Here is a 17,946-nt window from a genome sequence, read left to right as displayed (position 1 = left end):
ACTTGGAAAAAATTACAATTCAAAATAAAATGTTTTCGTCTATAGGAGAAAGTCTTAAATCTCCAGAGTGAGTGGTATTGTACATGATAGTTTATTCCGTTAGTCCATATTTATACTAGGCAATTTTCCTTGCGGCAATTGCCAGTTTGATGGCGAGAGAGGTGAGGCATATGATAACCCTTCGCCTCTCAACACCCTCTCTTACAGACAAACTGACACTTGTCGCAAGGAAAATTGCCTAATGTAAATATGGGCTAAGCTTTACAGAGAATAATTGGATTTCCCCCAAAGAACTTTATATCTTTGTAATCAGTAATATTATATAAAATTTTAAATTTTCTTGGACCATATTTTCAATTGAATTCTCATACAAAACCACAAAAAATGTCGACAATTTAAAAGGTTTTTTGTTTCGCGATGCATCTACCTTTGTAATTGTGCCATGGCGGCAGAACTTTCAAATTGTTCCCAGAATGTATTATGTTCCCAATAAAACAAAAAGTTATCTATTCCGATAAAGAGCAGAATAACTCCCACGACTAACCGGATACTAGAACACCAATTTTAATTTGATCATACTTCGGTAAAATTAAAACGCAAAATTATTAATTAAAGTTGACAGCACTGTTATCGGTAGAGCTTTACGATTACTTTTAATGGTCGTTAACTTACCGAATAATAACGTCCGAAGTTAGGAATTTAGTCCCAATTTACATTAGGCGAGTTTACTTGCGGCAATTGTCAGTTTGTAGGTGAGAGAGGGTGCTGAGAGGCAAAGGGTTACCATATGCCTCACCTCTCTCTCCTACAAAATGACAATTGCCGCAAGTAAACTCGCCCAATGTAAATTAGGACTTATATTTTGCCGATTTTTGTCGGTAACTCAAAAATGAGTTATAAAATTCCACTACTGATTAATTCGTTCTGTGTTAACATGGTATTACATTTGCGCATACATGCTATCATTCCATAGTGATTTAAAAAGTAATGAATAATAAGAAGAAGACCACCATCAAAACAATAGAAAAATAGAAACGTGTTTACTGCTCCAAGAGAAAAGGAAGGCAGTTCTATCCCATAGGAATCTTAATAATGCAATGATGGCACCCAGCAAGGAAGAAGAAACTATCTTATCTTTACCACAAAAAAGATATTACCGTCAACGGGCGCATTCAAACCCAATTGCTGATCATTGTTTTGAATAGTAAGTGATAATGAATGACCACATTTCAACTGTATATTTTATATATTTTACTGGAAATTATACTGTTTCTTCTTTAGTCCAGCTCATCCAGATGATGTAAATTGGAAAGACCTATATCCGGAATATGATTCATACGATCCACCCAAAAAAGTTGAATTTGCTGATATCGGTTGTGGCTATGGCGGTTTTCTAGTTACCTTGGGAGAAATGTTCCCCGATCGTTTAGCTATTGGCATGGAAATTCGCGTAAAAGTATCAGATTATGTTATGGATCGTATAAAAGCTTTACGTTGTCTACATCCTGGAAAATATAACAATATTGCCTGCATTCGCACCAATGCAATGAAGTACCTGCCAAATTATTTTGTCAAACATCAATTGGATAAAATGTTCTTTTTATATCCTGATCCACATTTTAAGAAAGCTAAACACAAGTGGCGTATTATCAATCAGGCTTTATTATCGGAGTATGCATATGTTCTAAGGAAGGGGGTAAGTTGGAACCACTCGAGTCTTTAATCCCCGAAAAAACAAACTATCAATGTGCAACCCTTAAACACCATTTCTCTAAAATATCTCCTAATTCTTGTAAAAATTTTTAAAGGGTCTTGTTTATACTATGACTGATGTTGAGGATCTACACAAATGGATTGTAAAACATATGGAAGAACATCCGCTGTTTGAAAGAATTTCTGCAGAAGAAGAGGTTAGACATAACTTTCGTTACTGCACAAAAATGATTATATTAATCATTGATTTGTCTTCTATTTCAGGCGAATGATCCCATAACTCCCAAATTATATCAAAGCAGTGAAGAAGGTGCTAAAGTTGTGCGTAATAAAGGTTCACATTTCCTAGCAATCTTTCGTAGACTATGAAACAAAATATAGAATAAAATTAAAGGAAAACCTTTGTATTTTAACATTTTGTAAGAAAGATAAGGAAATTTCTGGTAAACATTTTAAGACTAGCACATGACATAAGTGCAAGTTTTGGCATAGCCCCTATATAATGGTACCGCACGATTTCAGGTATTTTAAAGAGTTTACGTTGAGGTTCTCGGTGGTCAGAGAATTTAATTACTAAAAATTTAAAAATAAAAACTAATTAAAAAAATAATGGGTCGATTCCGTATCGTCTCTGTGTCAAATTTTAAAAATTGTACTACGTAAAGCGATAGAAAAAAATTGTCGATAAAAAGTTATCGGTGATGTTGCGCAGCGTTTTTTGTTTTGAATAAAATAGAAAAACTTGCTCTATTCCAGAACCTGCAAGAAGCTACTATTTTTTACTACGATAACATTTTTTTCCTTTATGTTATCGGAAAAAATATTAGAAATTAGTAGATTCTTGCAGTTCTGGAACAGACCAATTATCAGAACAAGTTGTACACAAAAGTTATAGTTTTCTAAAATGATAAGCTCAGTGGAACTATTTTTTGATGATAGTGAAGATATACGGGCATATTCTGGAATTCACCGTGCATCCATTTCACATCACACATGCACTTCACATGTGAAAGCAATTGTTGTTCTGTATTTCACGTGAAAAGAGCTTCATATTTCACGAAAGAACTTTGGAAAGCTTTATTAGAGCTTTCGACTTTTATCATTAACAATGAAAAAATATCCGTCTGTGTTGGCGCATGTACGCTTTGTTCTTTTGATCAGCAGTGGTTTTCCCGCTACTTGTGGTGATTTTTGACGTACAAAAACCACTGATTAAGCAGGAAAGTGAACTGTTTTAAGGTAAAAATCGCTACAGACCTATGATGCGTATGTGGCTGTAGCAATTTTTTCCTCGGAACAGTTGGCATCCTTGCTTTTGATTGTTTACGAAACAGACGTAAACAAAGAAACGAACTCTTACAAGAGCGCGTACATGTTGAATTCAGTACTTCAAGAAAAAATACATTCACCCTTTTTACGGTTGGTGTAGTCGTATGCGTTCAAATGTCGTAGGCGTAGTCGTAGTTTGCATTTTTTATATGATGAAAAATTATATACTACGAAAATTTTTTTATTTTATAGCATCATAGATCCATAAAATATCGAAAGAAACACATTCATCATTCCCTCGACGGATTTCTTGGGTTATAAATAGCATTTATTTTTTTGATACGACAAATAGTATGTTCATATACCAATCAGTCGTTTCGACAGGCCAACTTGCAATTTACGGTAATAATATAATACGCCAACGGTGTTTTGTTAAGAAAATTAAATATTTTTTAAATGCTCATAGAAAAAAATTAAATTTTAGTCCTATGCAGTTTTTGTAGAAATTTTCAATTAGTTTCTTTAAAAAATAAGGATTCACTCATCTCTCGCCATCAAAATTTCAGTGTGAGGAATACACCCCAACTAGGTGTAAAGAGTGTTGCAGAACAGCTTCAGGTGTGTTCGATACACGTGAGGTGCAGAGGTGAATGCCAGAACATGCCCGATAGTTAACGTAGCATCTAAATCTAATCCTTTAGAATTGCCATCAGTATAGTGAGTTTACTTAGTTTCCAACATTCATCAAAATAATTGTTAATTTTTTAGGTTTAAAGCAGCGACGACCACAGAAATACAACCAAAGCGAAGACATGTATGAACGTATGAGTGAAAAAAGCAACAACCACATTATGTTTTTGTTTGTTTTCATTCATTTACACTGTACGTGAGAGAGAGAAGCAAATGCAAAAACAACTCAGTGGGCGCCCTCACTATACGATCTAAGCAAAGAAGCTCGTCCCTGGTTTAAAGCCTTCCAAAATACACTATTATTTATATAGTAGAGCTGTATGCTGCTTTAAGGTTCTTTGCAGAAGGAAGCTTTCAAAAAGCCCATGGCAATGACTTTAACCTCGGGTTGGCTCAACCCACATTGTCAATGGTATTAAGAGAAGTTCTGGAGTTAATAGAGGAAAAACTGTGTACAATTTGGATTGTTTCCAAATTAACAGAAGAGAAAAAACGATTTGTTCCTTAAGAATGTGGATCTTTTGGTCTTCCGAAGTTTGGATTTAAAATGAGTCCACACTCTGTGCCATTCATCTGGTGTACGGGTTGGTGGACCACAACTATTTAATTACTCCGCAACATCCTTCCACACATCATCAAAAGTGGCTTTAATTTCGCCAAAAAGTCTGACTCCACGAGCTACGTTTAGGTGGGCTTCCATTTTTTCAACCAGCATTTCAAATTGCTGTCTTGTTGTAATTTTCACCATTATAAGTACTGAAACACCAAAAAACGTATATAATATGAAATAAATTCAGTTAAAACAAATGAAAATGTTAGTTGCGTTTCAATTTTTCGTTTTTATTCGTTTGTAAAAATGCACGGCGACAGCTAATTTCTTGTCGCCGGAAAATGAACTTTATGGCGACAGAATTTGACGTCGCCGGGCGACTTTTGCCATACGTAATGGAAAAATTGCAACTAGGAACGCGACACGACTCGGTCGCAATACAGATTCGACCCATAAGTTACATAGGTTTTATTTATAAATGCCCTAAAAGCTAAATAATATTTTTTCATGATGCAATCTCTCAAATAAAACGCATTTAAATTAAAAATGATGACAATATTAAACGCCAAGCTTTTTATTTGAGAGATTCCATCATGAAAAATTATTTTCTAGTTTTTAGTGCATTTGTAAATAAAACACTAACATATTTTTTAAATTATTTTTTATTTACAATAGCTGAAGGTTCAAAACAAGGATACTGAATTAATTTGACAAAAATGTCTATCCTTTAACTTATCTGAATTGGATTTTCTCTTCTGGCAACGAAACCACATTTGAGTTGCTATCCATAAATTTAGTAGGTGGTTTGTGCGTACTTTAAATTGATATTGCGGCTGTATTCTCCAGTATCTCACCCAGAATGATATACATACATACAATACAATTAAATATATTTATGTACATTTAACTTTATTTTCAAAATTTAGAAAAAATCATGAATTGTCATTCTTTGTAGAAATGGAATTTGTATAATTTTTGATTTTCACAATTTAATCGATTAACTCAAGTATATCTTGGCCATAAATAATATGTCAGCGTTTCCGGTTTCTGGAATCTCTTGACGTTTCACGATGAGAATCGCGATGTGAATTATAATTGCTGTGATGATGTTTGCCAGTAGCTGATGAAGACGAATGATGGTGATGATGATGCATATTCGGACGTTTGTCACGATCATCGTATTTATCGCGTCTGTCGTTTATGTATTTATCTGTATGGCGTTCCCTGGAAGATTTCCTAAAAGAAAAAAGAAGATAATTTAGACAAATCTGCCTTTGGACCAAAATTTATAAATTTGGAACCTTTTACGATGTTTGGAATGTGGCGAACTTGATGGTGATCTCGAGTAGTTACGTGACTTTTTCTTATTTTTCGATGTTGGTGGTGATCGATCACGTTCCCGCTCACGTTCTCTCTCCCGTTCACGATCTCTGCCACGATCACGTCGTGACTTTTTATAACGACCTACCGAAGCTGAGCGGGACCGCGACCTTGATCGCGTCCGAGACCTTGAACGTGAGCGAGATCGCGATCTTGCTGTACGACGTGAATCTCTTGAACGTGATCTAGATGCTGAACGAGACTCTTTGCTGGGTGATTTCTCATTAGGCAATGGAAGCGGTACGGCACGTTGTATAAAACCACCCCAGGCATTGTGAGAACCATTGTTGCGATCTACTGTAGTAACAGCTGGTGGTGTGTGAATTTCTTTGTTTTTATTACGCGATTCTATATAACGTTTCTTCAATTCTTCAACAGCCGCCTCGAGTTTCTCTACATTTGGCTTACCACGAGTGTACAATTCCATTACACGATAACAAATATCAATAATATCATCTTCGTTCACCTGGAAAATACCATACCAGGGATTTGGTTGTGTTGGAAAGGCAATATTTAACTTTCTGGCGCTTAAATAAATGCATGCGCAAGCAATTGTCTCAGGATTATAACGCATAAATACATCAGTACGTAGAGAATCATTCATGAAATTCCAAGACATTTGCATAAGTTGTTGATGCTTTTCGTATTTCAGCACCTGAAGGTACATAACAATTAATTTGTGGGGATGTTTTACATGTACACAAAAACCCAACTCCTTGAGCACTCTACGTTCAGCTTTGATAACTTGAGTTTTTAGATTGGTATAATATTGATCCAAGATCATGGGAGTTATGTCCCTACAAAAAGAAGTATATTAATAATGGTATTGGAAATAATTCAATTGTATATTGTACTCACTTCTGGGCCCTCACTTGTTTGATATGATGGAAAACATTGATAACATCACGTATCCTTCGTGGTGCCTCCTCAATTTTTGATGCCAAACACACACAGCTCATTGCGACCGTCTCCATGTAGTGGCGAACAAAACTTTTCGAATAGAAAAATCGTTGAAATATTACCTGACCTGTGGCCATAGCCACTTGTGGCAATTTCAACAAAATTCCCGCCGTTTGTATCAATTCACATCCCAATATTCGCAAATCCTTTTCAGTTTCAGCATCCAAACCATCCAAATGTGATGGAGTTTCATCGAGTTTTGCTTCCGGAATAAGACTGTTTTCTAATGTCAACACGATTTTATTATATAAACGTGGAAATGCTGGTTTGTTTTCTGTTGAATTTGCATTTGCTGCATCACTACTATTGGCATTATTATTTGCCATAATCATTTTATATTTTTGCGTGAAATTCCTGACTGCTAAGCTAGCTCCTCACAACAGAGCGAGTCGACTATCAGTCGGCGGCGCGCCGCCGTCTCTTATTTTTTAAGGGTTCAGCTGCCGCGGATTTATATCGCAGTTATGGGGCTTCTACACGGCATGTTTTATGCATAACTACTGTCACTTTTTACAAATCTAAATTTTGTACAAATGGTGTGAACCATACAAAAATGTTTATGCGTCAAAGTGATATACCTATGATTTTTTTACGAAAAGAACGCGCTTTATTCTTGTCTGTACAACAAAAGGAAAACAGCTGTTTTGTTTGCTCGCAATATAAAATACGAAAACAACAGGAAACGAACGGAAAATGAAATTTTGCTGTGCAGATGGAATTACATATGGGCGAAAAAACAGTGACAGTTGCTATGCATAACATGTATCAAACATACCATGTAGAAGCCCCATTATTAAAGCTGAAAGTACGTACATAAGCCTTGTTCCTTTACTTTTTTAATAGTAAAAGTAGCAAAAGAGAGAAGCTCTCTTCATTTCATTTTTCATAACTCTGTTGGACTACATCGAAAGATGTAGTGAAATCATAACTTCAATTGCACAACTTCCAAAAATTTTTTGCTGGGTAAAGCAACAAGTGGGTTTGTTTACAATACCATTTTTGAGCATTTTATAAAAAACGCGAAAAATGAATGAAGAGTCAAAGTTTTTCACATAATCGAGTTGTGGATATGATAAAATGTATGTTTTCAAGGCAAAGCTGAAGAATTTCTTCCATACAAATGTTCTAAAAACAGTTTTAAAAATCATTGAATTCGATTGTTTTTAAAATTGTTTGGCATATTATTCAAACAGCACAGACACATACACAGATTAGCCCTGTTCCTTTACGTTCAAGAATCATCAAGTTTTACAACTTTTTACTCGAAAAGCGTTCCTTTACTTCAGACACAATACAATTCATATGGGAGCAGTTTTCAACTTTTACTACTTTTGCCGGTTTTACCATTTTCAGAAGTAAAGGAACAGACCAATTGTGTATATTGTTTTGACGTTTTATGCTTGGTTTACATTTACGAAATCCACTCGATTTCAACTATCAATTCCTTTGCGTATACGTCAAATGAAACCTCATCTGAAATCGATTCGATTTCATTTGAATTTTGAGCAATGGAATTGACAGTTGAAATCGAGTGGATTTCGTAAATGTAAACGTACTATTAGGGACAGTCGAAAGAAAAAATTTATGGCCTGTTCCCGTACTTTATAAAGTGGTAAAAGTCGTAAAAGTTGTAAAAGTCGTAAACGATTTTCATATAAATTTTGTGTACGGGAACGCAAAATGTGTAAAAGTGGTAAAAATTGTAAAAACTTTTTGGTTCTGGAACAGAGCTTTAAATTGACAGAAAGCTTTAGGTAACCTTTTTTATTAAACCATGCTTTAACGTAAAGGAACAGAGCTATAGCTCTGTTCCAGAACTAAAAAGTTTTTACAATTTTTACCACTTTTACACATTTTGCGTTCCCGTACACAAAATTTATATGAAAATCGTTTACGACTTTTACAACATTTACCACTTTATAAAGTACGGGAACAGGCCATATATATGAATCATTGCAAAATTGAAATGTAGCAACAATTACCAAGTCGATGGTCAGACTAGCAAGGTTTCTTGAAACCAATTTCGTTAAAGTTTCTTTACAAGTTTCGTAAATGTCCCTTTCAAAAGTAAGCAATTAAAGCTTTGTTCCCGTACTTTTTAATAGTAAAAATCGTAAAAGAGAGAAAAATTGTTGGCACACAAAAGTTCTGGAACAAAGTTAGATGTCCATTCCAAAAGTAACCCCCAGTTTTTGTAAATAAATTATTCTTCTCACACGAATTGTCAAATTTTCTAGATCGATTTACTCGCCTTAGCGCAAATGTACAGCACTGATTTTTAAATGAGGAGTTCTCTACTAAATACATAACGCGTTTACGAATAATTAGGTATGTATGCCATCTAGGGGATGAGCTGTGGATGCCTAAATTATTAAGAAAATAGACGAACGAACAAAAATTAGTTACGAAAACAGGGGGTAAGTCCTGTGACAGACTATTCATATCAATTAATTTTACTCGTCTTTTGGCTGAAACTTTCTTTAAAATCAGTAAACAAAAACTATGTCCCGAGCCACACTAGCGCAATTTCATTGAAATTTTGACATGAAGAAGAGTAAAGTAGAAGAGTAAAATCTGTAGTGGGGAACTCAACCTAAGAACACCTAATTTTATGAAATTTTTTAATGAAATTGACTCTAGTGTGGACCGGGACTATGATAGTGTTACGAATGTAACTGATAGGTTTAAGTTAGTTTAGTTTAATTTCCGTTAATTTAAAAATTTGAATTGTAACGTAACGTTTTATTACGCAGTTATTTTATTTAAGCAACAACAACTACCATGTAGAACTCTCTTCATCATTCTAGTCGTTACATTACCTTTTGTTAATGTTCTTTTGTTTGTTTTGCCAAAATCATGTAATTATCGTTTAGTTTGTTACTTCTTTTCTTGCATTTATTTGTTGTTGTAATTACGTCATTGATCATCCCCCATGTATGTGAGTCTGGTTGTTCGCTTAAGGGTTGTTTACACCATCTATCAATGTCGTATGAGATGCCAAATTTTCTACCTGCGAATGTTGTACACATATGGTCTGTTCCTTTACTTTTGAAAATGGTAAAACCGGCAAAAGTAGTAAAAGTTGAAAACTGCTCCCATATGAATTGTATTGTGTCTGAAGTAAAGGAACGCTTTTCGAGTAAAAAGTTGTAAAACTTGAAGATTCTTGAACGTAAAGGAACAGGGCTATAGTGTAACCACTATGAAAATTTTCATCTATCAAAATGATTTGGCAACTCATATGTAAATTTTTCATTTAGGGAGCGCTCTATTTGATACGGCATTCTCGTATGTAACATACATTTATCAGCTGTTTTCTGTCATTCTCAAACAAAAAATGAAAAACAAAATCTTTTAAAAAAGAAAATGGAAAGGCATGGTAGAACAAGAAAAGGTAGCAGCAATACCCAGCTGACTGAACTGGGCTGTAGTGTTAGTGTCAAATTCCATACGACATTTTATATATTTATTTCTATGTTCGATGTATATTAGGGACATATGTTTTTTGAAGAAAAAAATTATTCATCTGAAATAAAAACAATTTCCCATAAAGACTCCTTCATATCATTGACATGTAACCTCCTCCAGGTCCGAACGACATGTCGCACACTAAAACACCACTTATAGAGGCGGTACAATATTTGTTAATATGTGTGTTATTTTGTTAAACTTGAAAATAATAAAGTCCTAATAAACATGTGCTTCTTGTTTTCAAAAACAAAAGATTGAAACAGCTTCTCTTTTTTCAATGAATTACGAGCGACCCCAAACATTTTTACAAGAATTCTACTTCCTGCGTGATATTGTGCATTTAGTGGAATGATATGGAAACATTCAAACTGAAAATCTAACGAGTTTTCATTTATGTTTTTCAAAATATTGAATCAAATGTGAAAAATTATTAGTTTTTTAAATTCCAATAATTTATAGACATTTCCTTATTTTGTTTACATTTATATTTGACACTAACGTTCCAAACAAAAACAAATTCCTTTGTGGTTGTTGTTCGAGTTGTATTTGTTGTAGTATTAACTTTACCTTGTATTTGTTCTACCATGATGTAAAGGTATGTATATTTAAATATTCAGTAAAGTAAATAAATGGCGTTTATAATGTTATTTTCAGATCGATTGAAAGTCAGTCTTTGAAATGATTGTTTGGTGGCAAAAACATGAATGCCTCTATAACTCCAAACACCAATTCTACCAATTCAGTTTCCTTCAACCAAAATTAAAATTTGCGCAAAATTGCAACTCAACAATAAATGTAAATAATGACAAAACAGCTGTTTTTATATTTTTAGTTTATGTTATACGAAAATAACACTTGCAGGTATGAACGCACAAATTGAAAGTTGTATGGATGGCGTCAATTTTGACAAACATAGAGAATGTCGAATGGGTGAAAGAAATGGCAGCTCATATGACATTGATAGATGGTGTAAACAGCCCTTTAGTGCGAATGTGCGTCTGTGTGTTCGTTGTACATATTCGAGGAGTTGCCAGACATTTCCTAGAGGACTCTCGAACAGGGAGACTTTGGGATATAAATACAGGGGAACTGGCAATGACGGAGTAGTTGTGTTTTAAGCGTTGAACTGAACAGATCGGTTAAAGAATAGCTGCGTGCTAACTAGAGACTTGCTGTGTGCTTTGTAATTAAAGTCGGTTCTGAATAAGTGTAATAAAGTAAATAAAGCATTGTAGAAACGTAATCTAAAACGAACCCTGTTTTATTTGGTACAAATCGTATCGGGGAATAAAACAACGTCTACACGGAGATTAGTTAAATCTAATTCCGTAATAATTGGTGTCAGAAGTGGGATTACGGTAATCCTACAATGAAGTTTAAGGATCTACGAGTGGAAGACTTGAAGAAGGAGCTAAGTAAGTTGGAGTTGTTTTCTACTGGCAACAAGGCCGAACTACAAAAACGCTTATTGGAAGAGTTCGAGCGCCGTGGAATGAACATCGACGCATATGAGTTCGACAGTAAGGAGGAAGTCGAGTTATCGACAAAGGGCGAATCCTCCGTTGAGGAAGTTTCATCGGTAGCTGCCAGTGGAGACGATTTGAAATCAATGCTGGCTATGATGATGCTGGAAATTAAGAAAATAGAAGGTAGCTCCATGGAAATGAATAAGAAAAATGAAGAAACTTCCAGACTTATGGCGGAAATGAAATCTAACGACTATAAGATGTTAGAAGAGATGTCTAGAAAGAATGAAGAAACTTCCAGACTTATGATGGAAATGAAAGCAGAAAATTGTCGAATGAGCGAAGAAAATTCTAGAAAATTGGAGGAAAGATTTGCCAAATTCGACGACAAATTAGAGGAAAAGTTAGAAGAGAACTCTAGAAAAATCACCGAAAACTTAATGGCAGAGAATTCTAGGATGTTTGAAGAAAATTCAAGAAACTTAAAAGAGGAGTTGGAAGAGAATTCTAGAAAAATTAACGAGAAACTCGAGAATATCACGATAGTGATTGAAAAGAGAGTAGAAAACGTGGAGGTACAAATGAAAGAGTTGGATAAAAAGATTTTGTCTGTTGACGAGAAATTTCTGGCTCAAGATGAGAAGATTCTGGGCATAGAAAAGAAAATGTCGGAACTGGAAATTAAAGGCGGTCCAGTGAGAGCTATCCATAACGCGTTAGAAATCAAGCCTCCTGTGTTCGACGGCTCTACCCCTTTCAATGTGTTCAAATTACAGTTCGAGACAGTGGCTGCTAGAGATTCTTGGAACGACAACGACAACGCGGTATCACTCCTGATGGCATTGAAGGGTGATGCTGCTGACGTATTACAGAGTATTCCCGCCGCTTCTAGGAACAACTATGGAGATATAATGGCTGCTCTTGAACGTAGGTACGGTAGTGAACACAAGCAAGAGATCTACCGCATGGAACTGAGGGGAAGAGTCCAGAAGCCAAATGAGACTTTACAAGACTTTGCGGCTGGTATTGAGCGGTTGGCGCAGTTGGCATATCCAGGAGAGACACATCCATTGGTGGACCGCATAGAGATTGAGACATTTGCAAGTGGTATTCGTGATCCAGAGATAAAATTTGCGACGTATGCGGCACCGATAGGAACATTTGCAGAAACCGTGTCATTTGCCCTGGGCCAAGAAACCGCGAAGATGCTGGTGAAACCTAAAGCTTACAACGTGCGGAGGCTGCAAGTTGAGGACAACAATTCCCAGACCGTTGTCGACCTGCTGAAAGATGCACTGATGCGTGTGAAACGAGGGGCTGCTAGAACGAAAAAGACTTGTTATAACTGTCGTAAAGCTGGACACATTGCACGAGAATGCATATTGGAACGACCAAGGCCCAGATCCACCTCACCGCCTTCAAAAAGCGACGACCAACTGGTGGCCAAGAATCTGGAAAGAGAGATATCAGGTGAATCAAATAAAATGAATTCCGTCGATCACGAGGCGCCGCTGGCAGAGGATGAAAACGATGGTCCCACAATTTCTATAGCCATAGTCCAGCAGAAGAACCAAAACTTAACGGTGAAAGGCTTCGTCAATGGTGTATTGCGTACCTTGACATTGGACACCGGTGCAACAAAGTCCATTATTAGACCGGATTTGGTAAAAGGGAAGGTATTGCCGTTAAATGGAGTCAAATTGCGGACGGCCACAGGCGAGACTACAACGGTGCATGGAAAGGTCTACCAAAGGCTGAGCATGGGTAGAAAATCTGTAAATTTCGATTTTGTAGTGGCCGATATTGTGGACGAAGTTATACTTGGTGTAGACTTCATGATTGCCTTCGATATCAACCTGGACATAAAGCACCGTGTGATGACATGGTCCAATGTGGAAATACCGATAAGTGTGGGCTACAACGAGAAAAGCAAACATCGCCCTAAGGCAGAATCCGGCGAGATCGCTGTCGATGTCCGTACGCTGAAGGTGGAAGCCGCCGACAAATGCCCCGCAGGAAAGTGGAAAAATCTCGCAACGAGGAGGAAAAAGCGAAGATGTACGTCGAGGAGAGGTCCATCGAAAAGCGGCCGTACAACAAGGAAGGACAAGTCCCAAGAAGACCAGGTGACACTTAGGAAGGTGACCACGAAGAAAGAAGGTATAGCGTCGCGATTACTGGAGAGAAAGCAACGTCGTCCAGAAGAGCAAGAGTCCAAAGCTGACGCAGTAGAGGGTACATCTAAATCAGTTGCTACCACTACGGAAAGAGAACTGTGTCTAGTCCAGAGGAACAGGCTTAAGCGGGAGGCAGTGTTACCAATGCCCATACCACCGAGAGGGAACTGTGCCTATTCGGGACGAACAGGCTTAAGCGGGAGGCAATGTTACGAATGTAACTGATAGGTTTAAGTTAGTTTAGCATGGTAGAACAAATACAAGGTAAAGTTAATACTACAACAAATACAACTCGAACAACAACCACAAAGGAATTTGTTTTTGTTTGTAAACCTTAGTGTCAACGTAAATGTAAACAAAACAAGGAAATGCCTATAAATTATTGGAATTTAAAAAACTAATAATTTTTCACATTTGATTGAATATTTTGGAAAACATGAATGAAAACTCGTTAGATTTTCAATTTGAATGTTTCCATATCATTCCACTAAATGCATAATTTCTTGCAGAAAGTAGAATACTTGCAAAAATGTTTCGGGTCGCTGGTAATTCATTGAAAAAAGAGAAGATGTTTCAATCATTTGCTTTTGAAAACAAAAAAGCACATGTTTATTAGGGCTTTATTATTTTCAAGTTTAAGAAAATACCACACATATTAACAAATATTGTACCGCCTCTATAAGCGGTGTTTTAGTGTGCGGCATGTCGTTCGGACCTGGAGGAGGTTACATGTCAATGATATGAAGCCGTCTTTATGGGAAATAGTTTTTTTTTTTCTGATGAATAAATTTGTTCTTCAAAAATATATATCCCTAATATACATCGAACATAGAAATAAATACATAAAATGTCGAATGGAATTTGACACTAACACTACAACCCAGTTCAGTCAGCTGGGTATTGCTGCTACCTTTTCTTGTTCTACCATGTTAGTTTAGTTTAATTTCCGTTCATTTAAAAATTTGAATTGTAACGTAACGTTTTATTACGCAGTTATTTTATTTAAGCAACAACAACTACCATGTAGAACTCTCTTCATCATTCTAGTCGTTACATTACCTTTTGTTAATGTTCTTTTGTTTGTTTTGCCAAAATCATGTAATTATCGTTTAGTTTGTTACTTCTTTTCTTGCATTTATTTGTTGTTGTAATTACGTCATTGATCATCCCCCATGTATGTGAGTCTGGTTGTTCGCTTAGTGCGAATGTGCGTCTGTGTGTTCGTTGTACATATTCGAGGAGTTGCCAGACATTTTCTAGAGGACTCTCGAACAGGGAGACTTTGGGATATAAATACAGGGGAACTGGCAATGACGGAGTAGTTGTGTTTTAAGCGTTGAACTGAACAGATCGGTTAAAGAATAGCTGCGTGCTAACTAGAGACTTGCTGTGTGCTTTGTAATTAAAGTCGGTTCTGAATAAGTGTAATAAAGTAAATAAAGCATTGTAGAAACGTAATCTAAAACGAACCCTGTTTTATTTGGTACAAATCGTATCGGGGAATAAAACAACGTCTACACGGAGATTAGTTAAATCTAATTCCGTAATAATAGTATGAATCATGTTGCTATGAATTGTGTACCATGTCGTATGAACGGGTTAATTCGTGTACGTAATTATGAGAACGAACGACGTGATTCAAATGTTGGTATGAACATGGCATAAAACGGGGTACACACGATCAGTTTTGATTGTCGATTTTTTGGAATTATCGATAACAGTCCAACCGTCCAGCAACCACAAAATATGGCCTGTTCCCGCACTTTATAAAGTGGTAAAAGTTGTAAAAGTCGTAAAGGATTTTCATATAAATTTTGTGTACGGGAACGCAAAATGTGTAAAAGTGATAAAAATTGTAAAAACTTTTTAGTTCTGGAACAGAGCTATATTTTGTGGTTGCCTGATGACAGACAAAAATGAACGGCCACAATGGAAAACAACCGATTATTTGAGTAAAACTGACAGTCAAAACTGATCGGGTGTACCCCACTTAAAAGCTAAAAAATTTTCATGTAATATTTTCATCGTCGATTACAATCGATATATTTCGATAACGTTTCGATAACAATGTGACTATTCTACAAAAGGTGTGTTCGTTTACTCGATAATTTGTACAAATCCAGTAATAGTGCGGTTACACTACAGTTTTTTGCCGGGTTAACCCACTTCATGAGGATTTATTGCTTAATCTGGTCAAATCTGACCAGATTTGCCATACAAAAATTAAATCCTCTCACGACTGGGTTTATTTTAAATCCGGCATAAATCCACCAAATATACAGTGTTGTATTTGGTATTTGTGCAAAAAAAAAATCCAACTCTACTCAAAAAGTACCAAAAGTTGCAACTGTTTTTGCAACAGAGTTTGTCGTGTTTTACACGTTTACGATTGGTCGCATGAGATTTTATGGAGTTAACAAATCTAATAGGCCGTTTACATATAACTGGGTTAACCCAGTTGGTCTGGGTTTCAAATGTCATTTCCATTATGTATACTTCAAATAAATCCTCATAAAGAAGGTTAACCCTGCAAAAAACTATAATCTAAACGCCGTATAAAGTTATTTGAAAATCATAAAATTATTTATTTTTTTACATTAGACACTTTTTTAACAAAAAGTACGCTTGGTACCTTGATACAAAAATGTATCCCTGTGTGTAAAATATACCAATATGAGCAAAGAGGGGACGATATCTCATGCGAGAAATTGTAAAAGTGTTAAACACGACTTTATTAGTTATTTTGTATGTATACGTAAACAAACATCAGCTGACAGTTTATATCCTCGAAAAGCTAAGTGTAACCAGCAGAGATTAACCCATTGGATCTATTAAACCCAGTGGGTTAACGTTCAATAGTGTAACCGGGGTATAACTTCTTGTAAGTGGCCAAGGTCTTTTACATTGTACTGAAGAGTAAACGAACAACATCCAGTAACAATTTGTACAAATTTTGAGTAAACGAACACACATAATAATTTACGATGTATGAAAGTTTGAGATAATACAAAAAGTGCAACTCTTCATCTATGACGTCTGTATTTAATGTCAACAAAAAATTTGCATCTATTTTAAGTGGTGGGTAATAGTTAGAGCAGTAGTGGGATTCTGTAACTCATTTTTGCTGTTACCGACAAAAATCGGTAAAATTAAATCGCAAAATTATGACTAAAAACATAAAGAAAAGTTGGCACCACTGTTTGTGTCGGTAGGGCTAGCGACTACTTTTTATTCATCGTTAATTTACCGAAAAATTTCGTTAATTATCGAAATTATAAGCATTTTAATTTTACCGACAATTATCGATAACAGCAAAAATGAGTTACAGAATCCCACTACAGGTGTGGTTGCATGATGACTAACGATAATGAACGGTCACACTGGCAAGCAGCAGATTATTTGAGCAAAACTGAAGGCCTGGGTACATTAGTTGTCTCGCCCGGTCTACTGTAGACCTATTCTGTAACTTTTATCGATTGAAAAGTTGTTAAAATTTCTTTTGTTTTTGTAACAACTATAAAACAAACAAATGAAATTTTTGTAAAATAAACAATGAGTAAAGTTGTTAAAAAGTTACTGAATAGGGGGGCTGCGGATGGTAACATAATGTGTCAGTTGCATTGAATTTATGTCAAATTTTGACATCTTATATTACCAAAAACGGCAGTTGCTGCTACCTTCTTATTGTATCATGCAGTTAACTCAACCTACATATCCCTATATCTCTTACGAATACACGAAACACGGTGAGTGAGAGCATGATACAATAAGAAGGTAGCATTATCAGCCCAGCTGAAGCCCAGCTGATGGTAACATAAGCTGTGTTCCAGAACTAAAAAGTTTTTACAATTTTTACGACTTTTACACATTTTACTCAAAAAAGCGTTCCCGTACACAAAAAAGTTGTAAAATGTTCACTTCTCTTTAAACAAAAATGGCGCTGAATGACGCTCTCTTTAAAAACTTTTTACACGACAAATTTGGGCGAGTAAAAAAATAGTAACATTGTTGCCGGCGTCTGATTGGCTGATACGCCGACTTTGACATTTGTTCCAGTTTTTTTGACGTATTTTCCATTTTTCCGTTCCCGAACTATTTCAAAAAACTTGTGTGTGAGAACAAATTTTTTGCAGTTCTCTCTTTTACGAGTTTTACCATTAAAAAGTACGGGAACGAAGCTTTTATGTGTCAATTGCATTGAATTTATGTCAAATTTTGACATCTTATGTTACCAAAAAAGGCAGTTGCTGCTACCTTCTTATTGTATCAT

At 35.8% G+C, this 17,946-nt stretch overlaps 2 protein-coding genes across 2 annotated transcripts; one reads left to right on the top strand and one right to left on the bottom strand.

Moving 5' to 3' along the window:
• Positions 1-989: 989 nt before the first annotated feature.
• On the top strand, positions 990-2,112 carry LOC141399897 (tRNA (guanine-N(7)-)-methyltransferase). The gene is made up of 4 exons (XM_073979255.1): positions 990-1,204; positions 1,282-1,696; positions 1,809-1,910; positions 1,978-2,112. Exons 1-4 carry the CDS (start codon positions 1,098-1,100, stop codon positions 2,080-2,082), a joined length of 729 nt encoding a protein of 242 aa, XP_073835356.1. The 5' UTR covers positions 990-1,097; the 3' UTR covers positions 2,083-2,112.
• Positions 2,113-5,112: 3,000 nt separating this feature from the next.
• Positions 5,113-6,999, bottom strand: LOC141397437 (cyclin-L1). Its single transcript, XM_073973592.1, has 3 exons — positions 6,461-6,999; positions 5,524-6,399; positions 5,113-5,458 (listed from the first exon to the last, which is right to left on the bottom strand). The coding sequence occupies exons 1-3, from the start codon at positions 6,892-6,894 to the stop codon at positions 5,254-5,256; spliced, it is 1,515 nt and encodes a 504-aa protein (XP_073829693.1). The 5' UTR covers positions 6,895-6,999; the 3' UTR covers positions 5,113-5,253.
• Between the last annotated feature and the right edge of the window lie 10,947 nt (positions 7,000-17,946).

This window comes from Musca autumnalis, unplaced genomic scaffold (genome assembly GCF_047663935.1).
Source record: "Musca autumnalis isolate F117 unplaced genomic scaffold, ASM4766393v1 scaffold_3, whole genome shotgun sequence".
Classification (NCBI taxonomy): domain Eukaryota; kingdom Metazoa; phylum Arthropoda; class Insecta; order Diptera; family Muscidae; genus Musca; species Musca autumnalis.
Note: the sequence above shows the minus strand (reverse complement) of the source record. Positions and strands in the feature narration are given on the sequence as shown.

What these genes read in the sequence shown, in the direction of transcription:
- LOC141397437 (XM_073973592.1), bottom strand. Translation starts at nt 6,894, where the DNA reads ATGATTATGGCAAATAATAATGCCAATAGTAGTGATGCAGCAAATGCA. An exon ending in AAACAAGTGAGGGCCCAGAA is followed by an intron (nt 6,400 to 6,460) that starts GTGAGTACAATA and finishes TTCTTTTTGTAG; the next exon opens with GGACATAACTCCCATGATCT. An exon ending in CATTCCAAACATCGTAAAAG is followed by an intron (nt 5,459 to 5,523) that starts GTTCCAAATTTA and finishes TTTTTCTTTTAG; the next exon opens with GAAATCTTCCAGGGAACGCC.
- LOC141399897 (XM_073979255.1), top strand. Translation starts at nt 1,098, where the DNA reads ATGATGGCACCCAGCAAGGAAGAAGAAACTATCTTATCTTTACCACAA. An exon ending in GCTGATCATTGTTTTGAATA is followed by an intron (nt 1,205 to 1,281) that starts GTAAGTGATAAT and finishes TTTCTTCTTTAG; the next exon opens with TCCAGCTCATCCAGATGATG. An exon ending in CATATGTTCTAAGGAAGGGG is followed by an intron (nt 1,697 to 1,808) that starts GTAAGTTGGAAC and finishes AAATTTTTAAAG; the next exon opens with GGTCTTGTTTATACTATGAC.